Source organism: Adiantum capillus-veneris, chromosome 10, assembly GCF_014529385.1.
Source record: "Adiantum capillus-veneris isolate H3 chromosome 10, ASM1452938v2, whole genome shotgun sequence".
NCBI classification, from domain to species: Eukaryota; Viridiplantae; Streptophyta; class Polypodiopsida; order Polypodiales; family Pteridaceae; genus Adiantum; species Adiantum capillus-veneris.
Genome location: NC_140940.1, coordinates 5,756,217 through 5,768,622, shown reverse-complemented (window position 1 = coordinate 5,768,622; position 12,406 = coordinate 5,756,217). Strand labels below are relative to the sequence as shown.

At 44.2% G+C, this 12,406-nt stretch overlaps 2 protein-coding genes across 3 annotated transcripts in view; both read right to left on the bottom strand.

Moving 5' to 3' along the window:
* Window positions 1-1,176: 1,176 nt before the first annotated feature.
* Window positions 1,177-1,752, bottom strand: LOC147448396 (uncharacterized). Its single transcript, XM_086522717.1, has one exon. It carries the CDS (start codon window positions 1,750-1,752, stop codon window positions 1,177-1,179), a length of 576 nt encoding a protein of 191 aa, XP_086378843.1.
* A 1,803-nt stretch (window positions 1,753-3,555) lies between these two features.
* Window positions 3,556-12,406, bottom strand: part of LOC147448395 (transcription elongation factor B polypeptide) — a 97,964-nt gene continuing 89,113 nt past the window's right edge. Inside the window, exons 5-8 of one of the 2 annotated variants that reach the window (XR_015189348.1) lie at window positions 4,231-4,303; window positions 4,014-4,121; window positions 3,802-3,936; window positions 3,556-3,703 (exon numbers count right to left, since the gene is read on the bottom strand). Coding sequence is in view for 1 of the 2 variants with exons in the window: in XM_086521026.1 (XP_086377152.1) it covers window positions 3,882-3,936; window positions 4,014-4,121; window positions 4,231-4,303 (236 nt within the window). In the remaining variant the exon portion in view is untranslated. Of the gene's footprint in view, window positions 3,937-4,013; window positions 4,122-4,230; window positions 4,304-12,406 lie in introns of both variants that reach the window. The other variant, XM_086521026.1, reaches the window with a different exon arrangement.

Here is a 12,406-nt window from a genome sequence, read left to right as displayed (position 1 = left end):
CAGCCCCCGTGCAGTAGGGCACTTGATGAATATTTGAAGGGGGTCTTCAGAGGCTGACCTACAACTAGAGCAGGTGTCAGAGCCGATCCCTCTTACATGCACATTAATCCCAATAGGCAAGGCTCTCCAAAGCACCTTCCATAGAATACCTTCATGTATTTAGGCCATTTCGTCTCCCAAATGGCCTTAACACTATTTTGCCAACTCTCTTTTGACTAGTTTTTCTTCTAGATTTTGGTGAGTGGGTCGAACCAATCCGCTTTGTATATCATCACATTATAGGTACTCTGGGTCTTGGAAAGCGAGAACACTCTGTCTTTCGGCCAATGCCAAGCTCTCCAATCAATTTCTGATCCATTGATAGGTGGAGGTGAGGATGCAAGCACTTCCATGACTCTACCAATTAGAAGCCTTTCGTACATACCCAAGTTATGTTGCATCACTATGAGCTCCACATCCTTCTAGCAAAAGCTTCTTTCATCCCAAAGATGAGAAAGTTTAGAAATTCCTTTGTTATTTACCAACCATGCAACTTCCCTCCAAAAAGGGGTCTAAGAAACCCTTTTCAAGTTTGGAGAGCTAGGGGACTAGTTGAGAGAGGAATCTCTGAAGTATCTAGAATTCTCCCTCCATTCCAGGGTTGAGGCTGCTTTGTTACACTTTCGTGCTAGCTCCCTTGTGCAACCTCTAAGATTTCGGAGTGTCCAGAAAGGTACAAAATCTTGTCCTGCACTGTGGCATTCTTCCAAGTGTCCCCTTTCGAGGCAAGCTTTGCTTTGTTAATCATGTCACATGCCATAATAGCCCATTCCTCTTTTTGGTCCATCAATGAGACAACCAGTTTAGCACACAAAGCTTTTGCATGTACCATGGGGTCAATAATCCAATTCCACCTTGATTCTCTGGTCTCGCAACCCATTCCCATCTCCCCAATTGGCAAGGGAGTGAAGTTTTTGTGTTGCTTTTCCACAAGAATTGTTTGATAGGCTTCAAAAATTCTTTTGCTCAGTTTTAGCAGCGGCGATACAAAAGAAATTTACAGCATCATGAAAGCATTAATCCCCTTGACTCTGCTGTGGAAGAGCACAAACTTCCACCTTCTCTTTTTGCTATTTATTTTGGTCAATAACCAATTAAATTTTTGCTTGTTCGTAATGCCCACCCCAAGTAGCGCACCTAGGTGCCTAGCACAGTACCCTTACCTGTAACTTCCCCTGACCATTCCGTGGGGTCGAACGAGTCTCTTTTCGACAGAGAAATCAACCTTGATTTCTCAATACTGTACATTGAGCGGGAAATAGAAGCAAACAGTTGAGCAATCTTGAGGTCTCTTCTTAGCAGTTCTGAGTTAGCTTTAATAAGAAAGAGCAAAGAGTCATCTGCAAACAACTTAGCAAGCAATTGTTTTCCTCTAGGAGGTGAAAGACCTTGAATTTCCCCTTTTCTCGCATTGTCCTCAAGTGCAGTCACCAAAGGGTGATAGCCGATTGCAAAAAGGAGGGCATGGCAACAACCTTGCTTGATCGAATGCTTGACTTCAAACCCTCCCGCTATCTTCTTGTTGAAGAGAAGCTCAAAGCAGCTTCCTTCCCTGAGCGTGCAAACAATCGCACACATTTTGGGTCCAAAGCCTAAATACTTCATGAAAGCCTCAATATAAGACCGCGAGATTCTATTGTAGGCCTTATCTAGGTCAAGTTGGAGGAGGATACATTCTTGCGTGGTAAAAGAAGCGTACTCAATGCCAACCATGGCAACAAGAATGTTGTCATATATCGACCCCGACCTTTATGAATCCATGTTGGTGGGAGGTGATGATTCTATTCAGGGTTGAAGCCAATCTTGATGCAACCACCTTAGGAATGATCTTGCATGCAACTGTCATCATGGAGATAGATCGCCAATGCTTTAGCAACGAGCAACAAACCAGCTTGGGTATAGGTTTGAGCAGTCCTCTTTTAAAGATGGCATCCAATTTCCCCTCTAGAAGAGTCCTATTAGCTAGATGTGGTATCAGGATTATGAGATCCTCCCAGAATTCTTTGAAGAATTTGATAGTGAGTCCATCCCACCCAAGGGACTTTTCCTTCCCCATTGCTTACAAGGCTGTCCAACATTCATTGATAGAGATTGGTCTCTCTAATGCTTTTGCTTCAATTGGGAGTATATCACATTTGACCATACCAAACAGATGGGCTCTAGCCTCCTCGACCCCCTGAGTAGAGACTTCTAGCTGACTAATAACTTGATTGAGATGGTCAAGCATGAGCTTGGCCATAGCATTTTGGTACCCAATATTACTACACTCAACATTAGTGACTAGTATAATATCTCAATCCATACCCATGAAAATGACAATCAAAACAAGAGGTATATAGAATAGTATATCCTCATAGTGTGATAATCTCCTGCTAATCAAAGCCATGATCATCATCAGCAAACCTAATTGTAGCAATACAACAAATCCTCCCCAACAACAAGCCTGTATAATTATGGTAGTCAATGTTAGCATAGGCCTTCTTCCTAAGTGAGAACCTAGTCTAGACAAGCATACCTGGTCATACTACCTACCTATATCCTTCCCTACTTGTAGCACACTCATAAACACTTCCTCTTAACCAAGAGCTCGATATCTCTCCTCTGTCTCTTTACAAGCGTCTTTGTAATGAGAAAGATATAAGGAGGGCTTCTCTCTTTGACCATGAAAAAATATTGCAAAATAGTAGTAAGCTTATCCGAAACATACTAAGCCATTAGAGAAATATAATAATACCACAAACAAGACAAAGGCTTATACTATGAATGCTTTTACGGTCTTCATTGATTAGCACACAACCAAGAGAGCACACAATGGACATGGAGACACAAAGCTGCTGCTTCTTCTTCACTACATGTTGGTGAAATCCACTTGTAGCACCACTGGCAATGATCCTCGTGTCCGCTATCTCTTGTTAAGCTTAAGACAAATGGGAGACAAATTCCTTCATCCTGTGGAAATACCTTATAACCTCAAAACCGAGAGAGAGAAAAAAAAACAAGAAGTGATGAGCACGTTCTTTTAAACACACAAAGTGTTGTAAAACTGGAACAACCAGGTTAAAGAGCCTAGGATGAGTTGCTTAACCATTTCTGCCTCTTCACTAGATCCCTAAACAGTAAGCTATCTTCTCCACTGCCTAGGAATGCCGACACATTATAGCATGAGCTTCACAAGACTGTTGTCGTGGAGCAAAACGTGCTGGGCTTGACATGTCTCAAGTGCATTAAATGCAAATAGACTGAAGCAATAAGTAAGAGCTCAATGGAAAGAGAAAGTACAACCACCTATAAAACACAGCTGACACAGCCAGACAAGAACGACCCAGAGGAACCTCACAAAGAACTGAGGCAGAAATGCAGATCGAAAATCTTTGTTTACTAGTTAATGAAAGGGACCCACATCCGTTCATTAACTAGTCCAGTTCACATAGATGTGCCTAAGAGAGGTAATCAAAGAAAACCCTTGGGGTATCTTATCATCACAATGGCAACATCAAAAGCCTTATTCAGCGAAAATACCCCCAATGAAGCAGCTGATTTTTTAATAAAATTACACACATTGACCAGCTGTAGCTAGCTAGTACAAAGACCACTGTGATTCCAGACGGCAGTGTAATGTGATGGAAGAGATTCACCTTCAAAGTGATCATCACCTCATATTAAGCTGCAAAGGGCACGTGACTTTCATTTCACAGTTCTTTTGCAAAAAAATAGATATAACAAATATGCCCACGATGCATACACCCCCAGAACCTCACATACCAGTTAAAAACAGGGGAATAATGATAAACTGTACAGCTTGCTTGATGTAAGAAACAGCATCAGAACCCAACAAATCATGCTCAATATCTGGGACCTGCCGTCCTTGCAGAGGTCGGCTTCAAAATTGTTGCATTGCTGCATACCAGGACAAGAAGGTTAATTACAACTTGCTTTCAATAAGCCAACATAAACCAATTTTGCTTAGAACGTACCCAGATCTTGAACCTGACTTGTCAGTAGTAAAAGGCTGTGATCCAGGCCTCTGTGACAAAACTTTTGAGGGCAATCCCTGAGAATTGCTTCTTGGCATTTTCGCCTCACTGGCATATCCAAGAAAAAATAGAAAATTATTCATAAAAGCACATGAATCCTGTTGCTGACGAGTTTAATAAAAAAAAGAGGCAGACCCACATGTAAAAAGACTCTAACCTGGCTGCAAACTCAATCCTAGATTTTTTCATGAGCCGACCTTTGATGTGGTTGAACTGACTACTGGATCCCCCTGTATAACCACTAAACAATGAGACCATCCAAAGGACGAGAATTCAAAACATCAACATGATTTAAACTCTGCAAGGAAAAAATAGCAATACGGACTAACAACCTAGTTAACTACATGTAGTAGCAATGAGTTCACACAGAACACAAGCAAGACATTTAAAATCAGTTGTGAGGAAATCAGCCTTTATCAATGCATGGGTGTCCAGGATCCTCAGCTCGTGAAGAAAGTAAAATAAGGGCCAATGCTGAACCCTCCATTTCTTCAGTTTGGCATCCACTGCGGGAACCGCGAGATCTAACATTTGGCACTGTTTTATGTGTTTTAGGGAACAGAATTTACTCTGTTTCCGGCCCTCCAACAGCTGTGCACACAGATCTGCCCTCCTCGGACCCTCTATAGCGCTCCAGACTCTATCGGGAGTGTACTAGCACGTTGATAGAGTGCACAACAACCTATCGGCTTGCGTTTTGTGCATTGCACGGTGTTACCTCCCGACAGGACATGATCTGGTGGTGGTCCATGCAGTCTATCTGTAACGGTTGCACCATATGGTAGCTTCGACTTCAGCTTTATCATCTACGGGGATATGAGTCTTGGGAGACCAATTCATTCCAGTCCTTGCTTTGTGGTTGCACACTCCAAAGAGGGTCATCACTTGTGGATTGCTTTGAACACACATGTGCACTTATTGGAGGAAGACACACGAGATATGGTCGTGACATCGACATGTGGATCACGGTGTTCCCAAAGATAACACCACAACACAAGAATTGAAAGAACAGGAAAGACGTTCCGAGAACATTGTTTCTCTGTATGTTGTTGTATGGGCCAACATCAATTATCTGTGTTGCATGCTTGGCCATCAAATGAGCACACACAAAGGCTAAACTAAAGCGCAAAACCTAAATACGAAACTAACGCACAATGCCAAACTAACCCTACTTTAACTAAGTCCTTGGACTAGACATATACAATGTACGTTCATTAATGTGGAACAAAAATCCAAGGCGGAAGGTTCTAAAACTCATAAAATAAAGCGTGGGACCCAAAATTGCGAAGGAGCTGATGACATGGCAGGCTGTATGGACACCCGCGTCCTGCAGCGCGATTTGCGGAACCAGCAGTTGACATGGTAGTGCGTACGAACAGCTTTTGGGGCACCAGATGCTTTTAGATTTAAGCTTTTTAGGTAACACTTCCGAAGCTTCTGTGGAAAGCACGAAGAACTGGATCCAACTGATGAGGTAGATAATCGTGAACTTCAATTACTTTATAAAATTTTTAATATTGCACAAAAGAAGAAACTGGATGTTAAATTGCCCGAGCCTTAGAATGGTCCCCGTGACAAGCGCGTGCTAACCAATGGCTATTCAAAATGGAGGTCTACTACTTTCTCTGTTAAAAGGCACAACATTTCGTTGGTGGCAACGACCAGTTGCTGATGGAAAACATACACCTTCTTGAGATAAATTCCGGCGTGCTATTCGCAAGGCGTTCGAACCTGCTAAATGTGGATTTTTATGCCCGGTCCTCTCTTCGCCACCTGAGCCAAATTGGTTCTTTGGCCGCGTATATCACAGAGTTTCAGAAATTAACTCTTGAAATAAAGAATCTCAACCCCTCTGATAAACTACATAGTTTCATTGATGGGCTTAAACCAACCTTGAAGGACGATGTGCACAAGTACAACCCCCTACCACCTTAGATGCTGCAATCGCCTATGTGGAACGTCTTGGCGATAATCGGCACCCCACACGGAACTTTCTCCTTGATGACTGATCTTCAAGTAGCGCTCGCTTTTCACAACGCGATCGCAGAGAATGCTATAGCCATAGTCAGTAGCAACAATCTCAGTTCAGGCAGCAAGCAATGGTGCCTTATTCAACTTCAAGGTTCTACTCTCAAGATCGACAATCTCAAAGCAGATCTCCTTTAAATGCTCCACTTGATCGTGGTACAGGACATGATTTTTCTCAAGATCGGCGTTCCCATATTGAACAAGGCTCTTTATCAAATGCTTCTTCGACTTTAAAGAACGATGAATTATGTACAATTTGTGGTGGTGACCATAGATGGTATGAGTGTCCAAAGAGACCAAACTCGTTTAATTTGAGAAGAGATTCCAATGCAACAATATTATCGAATGCTGGACAACCAGCTTTTGCTGAAGATAAAGGAAAATCTCTGGTCAATACAATTTGTGTCTTAGGGAATACGACTATTCTTATGAAGCATACTCAGTGTGGTTCTCTAGTTTTGAAGCCTCTCTCAAAGCAAGTTTTGAGCTTGCTTGGAACCCTCAATGGTCGCTCCATCAATGTTTTGGTGGATAGCGGACGCTCTAATAATTTCGTCAACACTCGGAAAGTTGGACTCCTTGGTTTGCCAACTCAAAAGACATCTCACTCAGAAGACTCAAAAATCTTTGCGAATTGTCTGATATCCATAAAGTAGTTGACCTCATGTTAGGTGCAGCGGAATGAATGTTGTATTTTCTCAAGATTAGTGATCTTTATTGCTCAAGGTTCCTTTTAGTTCTTAGGGAAAGAGAGAGCTTTCTGTCTTATGGAGATTGCTATGATCACGAACAAAGTGAGTGGATATTGTGCATGCAAGTGAATGAGACTGAGAGAAGGAGAGAGAAGAGATACGACACCGAGAGGTTGTAAAACCCTCCTCCGAAGGCGCCACTCTCGTCGGCGAGAATGGTCTACTTTGATTGCACAAAGGTGTACAATGCGAATGCAATGGACTGATGCAATGGGACTATGCCGATGACGACGACGGTGATGACGACGGCGACTTGGGCTGAAATCTGGGATCTACTTTATGCTGAATCTCTTGGACTGTTTCGGGGCTGAAAATGGACTGTTTACTGCTGTCTTGAGGCTGAAAATGAATGGTCCTTGTCTGGGGTCCTGCTGCATATGAAAACGCTGATGTTGCTGACACCTTAGGCTGCGTTTTTAGGCTCCTGCTGAGTGCTGAAATCGCTGGCTCGGCAGGTCTCTTCAATGTTGGAAAACGCTGGCAAGGGCAGCAAGAAAACGCTGATCTGTTGGGGATCCTAGCGTTAGTGAGGGGCTGATCTGTACCTGCTGGATATGCTGCAGAAACGCTGAAGTGCTGAGGCATTCAAGCAGAGAAATCCGCCACAAAACGCTGAGGGATGCTAGAGGATTAGCGTTAGTAAAATGCTAAAGCTGGGGCTGTTTGGTTGTGAGAAAAACGCTAAGGGCAGCGCTGAGGTGATTCTGTCGCGGGAACGCCGAGGATGGGGCTGATCTGCAAGGGGACTATCGCCAAAAGGGGGAGACTTCACGGCGGTGGGTGATGCTGTGGAAAACGACAAAGCTAGGTGAGGATGGCGATGGATCTTGATGCTGAGGGGGGTACTGCTGAGAAGTTGCCTGTTGAGCTGGAGCTCCTGCTGCCTCTTCTGCCAGAAAGTGCTAACTTGGGTTTGCTTATATATTAACTTAGCAAAATTGCCCTACCTACTTTTGTTGGAAAGTCACTTAAAAATAATAAGTGAAAATACCAATAAATAGGAAAATAGGCTAAATGCACTGGAAAATTCCCCTAACTGATGCGAATGGATTCTGATGGGAATTCCGATGATCATGCTGTGTGCAACCAGAGGATATGCATCTATGCTAAGTGACTGGGCATGCACGGTCTACGAATAGACTCACAAAAGTGCCAGATCACTGCTAATCTAAACTGACTGAACCCTACTGTGGTGTAGCTTGTCCACGGACACATAGGGTTGGGATGTGTCACGTGACATCCCCTCCTTTTCAAAGTGAGGTACTGGTACCGAACTGTATGGCGTTGAGGGAGATCGCCAACAGCATCCGGAATCCTGGAAGGGACTCTTCGCCGGCCCACTCTGCTGTGTGGGTCGAGCGGTACTTGAACCTCATAAAGGTCTGCAACGCTTGCTTCTTTGGGCCGCGCCGAAAACAACTCAAAGTCTTCTGTGGCTCCTTTGATGCTTCAACTTCGTCGAGAGTCCTGCTTCTTTCGTCTTCAAGAATCTCCATGGCTGAAAATTCCTGAAACCATCTCCAGCACAAAACCATGAACATACCCCTTCCATGTAAAGTGAATGAAAAAAATCTTGTCATCTCTAAAGACTGTGTATGCAATGTCGATGAACATAGAGACGGAGTGGCAATCCGTTCATCAAACACATGCAAACAATGCGATCGAATCTTTTCTGTTTGATCGAATCAATCAACTGTGGCAAATCACAATGGAAATGCCCATGCTTGGTACTCATACAATCATGTGCTCGTTCAGAAACTGTGTCATGCCAAGGAAGAGACATGGAATTTGACTTCCTGACATACAAACTTTTCAACTTTTCATGCACAATCCGCATACATTCGTGCTCATCCATGAGAGAAACGTACTCAACATACAATATGTCATGCCTAAGAAAAGGGATCACATAACAATGCTGACTAAAATACAGGAAACCTTCACGAATGAAACACTCGAACAATGCGTGCGTATCAATCATGCGAACACATAATACTTCCTGTGATGGTTCTTTGGACCAAGGCTCGAGAGCCAAGATCGGTTCGTCCTGAATGATTTAATCGTCCTGTGGGGGTTCTTTGGACCTCGACTCGAAAGCCAAGATCGGATCTTCGTGATTGATCGAATCTACAACGAGGTTAGCTTCGCTAGGAAAAGCATCCACTAACACATCATCCTTGTGAACAATCACATCTTGTTCATGCAATTCATCATGCTTGTCTTTATCATCCAAATCATCATGTTTGTCTTTATCATCCAAATCATCATGCAAATCATGGTCAATCAAAGCACCATCATGCTTCACACAATCATGCAAATCCTGTGTGTCATGCTGTGGAGAAAGAGAGACTGAGAGAATCTCCTTATCCCGAATCCTTTCAATCTTGTCCTGCATATTAGCAATGAGAGATGGAGAAGGAGAAGTATCCACTCCATGAAAGACAGTAGGAGAATCATTGTCAGCATTGAGAGTTATAGTGTTAGCCGCAAATTTTATGACAGTATCAGTCTCACGAAACCACTTAATGCCTAAACTCATATCACATCCTAAGAGAGGAGAAACAACAAATCTTCTAGTGAAGGCAGTCTGTTGAATTGCAAACAGCACATCAAGACACTCCTCCGTGATGAGAGCGTCCATACCAGGACAAGAGCCAGAGACCTCGATAGGAGATCTCGGACTAACTTCGAGGCGGGCTCTCTCAACAAGAGAGGAACTGATCACATCATGCATACTACCTGGGTCAAACAATATGACAAAACGGTGCCCCGACGTACGACCATAACATTTAATGAGAGAATCATCAATGGGAGGGTCCTGAGAAACTTTGGGCACAATCGTGTTATCATTCATTGCATTGACAGATATAGTGGGTGCTGTGGGTTCTTTAGATTCATTCGATTCAAGCTTAGGACATATTCTTTTTATGTGACCCTTAATGTGACAATGAAAACAACGACCTTCTTTAGAATAAGTGCTTTGTTCTTCCGAAGTGACGTATCCTCCTACAATTCCTTGTGCTACCTTTTCATCTGGAGTAAGCATAGGTTTAGCAGTTGTGTTAGCTTTACCCTTAGATTCATTGGAAGAATTCTTTGTTGAGATACTGTTGGAAGATTGGTTAGAAGAATTATCATTCTTACCATTCTTACCGTTCTTACCGTTCTGAAGAGTCTGCGAAGTACTTGTGGAAGTCTTGTTCTCCTTAGGCTTTCCCTTCTTGTGCTTCATCTCCTGTGCGAGAGCAATCGCTACCGCCTTGTTGAGATCGATTGGATCGAATACCTCGACATTGTACTTGATATACTCGTCCAATCCAAAGAGAAAAGCCTCTTTGCGCTCATCATCCGACATGCGTAATTGGGTACCTAGCTGCAAAACACGATTAGAAAAAGACATAAGCGGCATACCATTTTGCTTGAGAGCGCGCCAATCGTCCTTCAATCGTGCGAGGTACTGCGGTGGCATAAACCGCGCCTTGAGCTTGTCTTGGAAATCAGCCCAACTAAAAGAGAGGGGCGTGAAATCGTCGGCTGCCTCTAGGTGCGTGGCTAACTGTGCCTCTTGCCATGCGTGGTACCAATTAATGCATCACCGGCAAGGTACATAGCTGCCGTCAAAACTTTGCTATTGCTTGTCTTCTTAGTTGTCGCAAAATAAGCATTAAATTGATGCAACCAAGAATGAATAACTGTAGCATCCATTTACCATCATACTTATTGAAAATCAACTTTTCTGTGACTGGATGGTTGGAATCCGCGTCGAGGCTTGCGCCACCTGACAAACTTCCATGATCTTTGGGTGGTTCGGTCTTCGAGGCTAGGACTTGGACAATGAATTCTTGAGTGCGTAGCTCTTGTCGAGCCTCACGCTCGGTCTCCATAGCCAATTATGAGCGGCACGATCGGCCTCCAATGCTACGTTTCGTGCTACCGCTTCTTCCTTCCTTAGTTCTTTTCTTTCTTTTCTTGCGTCGCGCTCGCGTTTTAAAGCAAGGCGCTTGTCTTCCTATCTATCCATCATGGCCATCATCTGCTTCATCATTGCCTCCATAGGGTCTGGCGTAGATGGCGAAGGGGGAGAGTTGGAAAAATCTCTTGGTGGGGAGAATCCTTCGTCGCCTCTCTCATGCTCATCACCTGAATGCGAAGTATCCATGCCGCTTCGGGTGACGACAATGCACTATGATCTTGGGGTCTTAAGCTCGCGAGGAACTTGGGTTCTTGAGGGTCTTGAGGTTCTTGAGGTCCTTGATTCGTGAGAATCTTGGGTTCTTAAGGTTCTTGAGTCTTGAGGGTCTTGGGTTCTTGGGGTTCTTGAGGTTTTCTTTCGCTTGCAAATCGCGTTGGAGAAGGATCTTCTCTTCACCCGAGTTCTACCCTTTTCTGCGGGCACACCCCTTGGCGGCCTTGCGCTCACACCAAGGTTGCTTTTTCCCACCTCACGTCGATTGGCCGGCCGCTAAGTGCACGGTCCGCTCTCAATGAGTGAAAAGAGACACAAGGGGAGGCTGGACAAGCCCTTCTTTCTTGGGATTCCTGTCACTCTTCAACAAAACACGAGTAGGAATCGCCACGCCCAAGTAAACTAGGGTTCGTGCGATCGCAACAAGCAAAAAATAAAAAATAAAAAAATTATTGTGGTTCTTGTGGTTCTTTCCTTGAGTAATGCAGAACACTTCCAAAGCTCTCATACCAATGTAAGGTGCAGAGGAATAAATGTTGTATTTTCTCAAGATTAGTGATCTTTATTGCTCAAGGTTCCTTTTAGTTCTTAGGGAAAGAGAGAGCTTTCCGTCTTATGGAGATTGCTATGATCACGAACAAAGTGAGTGGATATTGTGCGTGCAAGTGAATGAGACTGAGAGAAGGAGAGAGAAGAGATACGACACCGAGAGGTTGTAAAACCCTCCTCCGAAGGCGCCACTCTCGTCGGCGAGAGTGGTCTACTTTGATTGCACAAAGGTGTACAATGCGAATGCAATGGACTGATGCAATGGGACTATGCCGATGACGACGACGGTGATGACGACGGCGACTTGGGCTGAAATCTGGGATCTACTTTATGCTGAATTTCTTGGACTGTTTCGGGGCTGAAAATGGACTGTTTACTGCTGTCTTGAGGCTGAAAATGAATGGTCCTTGTCTGGGGTCCTGCTGCATATGAAAATGCTGATGTTGCTGACACCTTAGGCTGCGTTTTTAGGCTCCTGCTGAGTGCTGAAATCGCTGGCTCGGCAGGTCTCTTCAATGTTGTAAAACGCTGGCAAGGGCAGCAAGAAAACGCTGATCTGCTGGGGATCCTAGCGTTAGTGAGGGGCTGATCTGTACCTGCTGGATATGCTGCAGAAACGCTGAAGTGCTGAGGCATTCAAGCAGAGAAATCCGCCACAAAACGCTGAGGGATGCTGGAGGATTAGCGTTAGTAAAATGCTAAAGCTGGGGCTGTTTGGTTGTGAGAAAAACACTAAGGGGCTGAGGTGATTCTGTCGCGGGAACGCCGAGGATGGGGCTGATCTGTGAGGGGACTATCGCCAGAAGGGGGAGACTTCACGG

Excerpts from the sequence above, each read along its gene's own strand:
- LOC147448396 (XM_086522717.1), bottom strand. The coding sequence starts at position 1,752 with ATGGTTGGCATTGAGTACGCTTCTTTTACCACGCAAGAATGTATCCTC.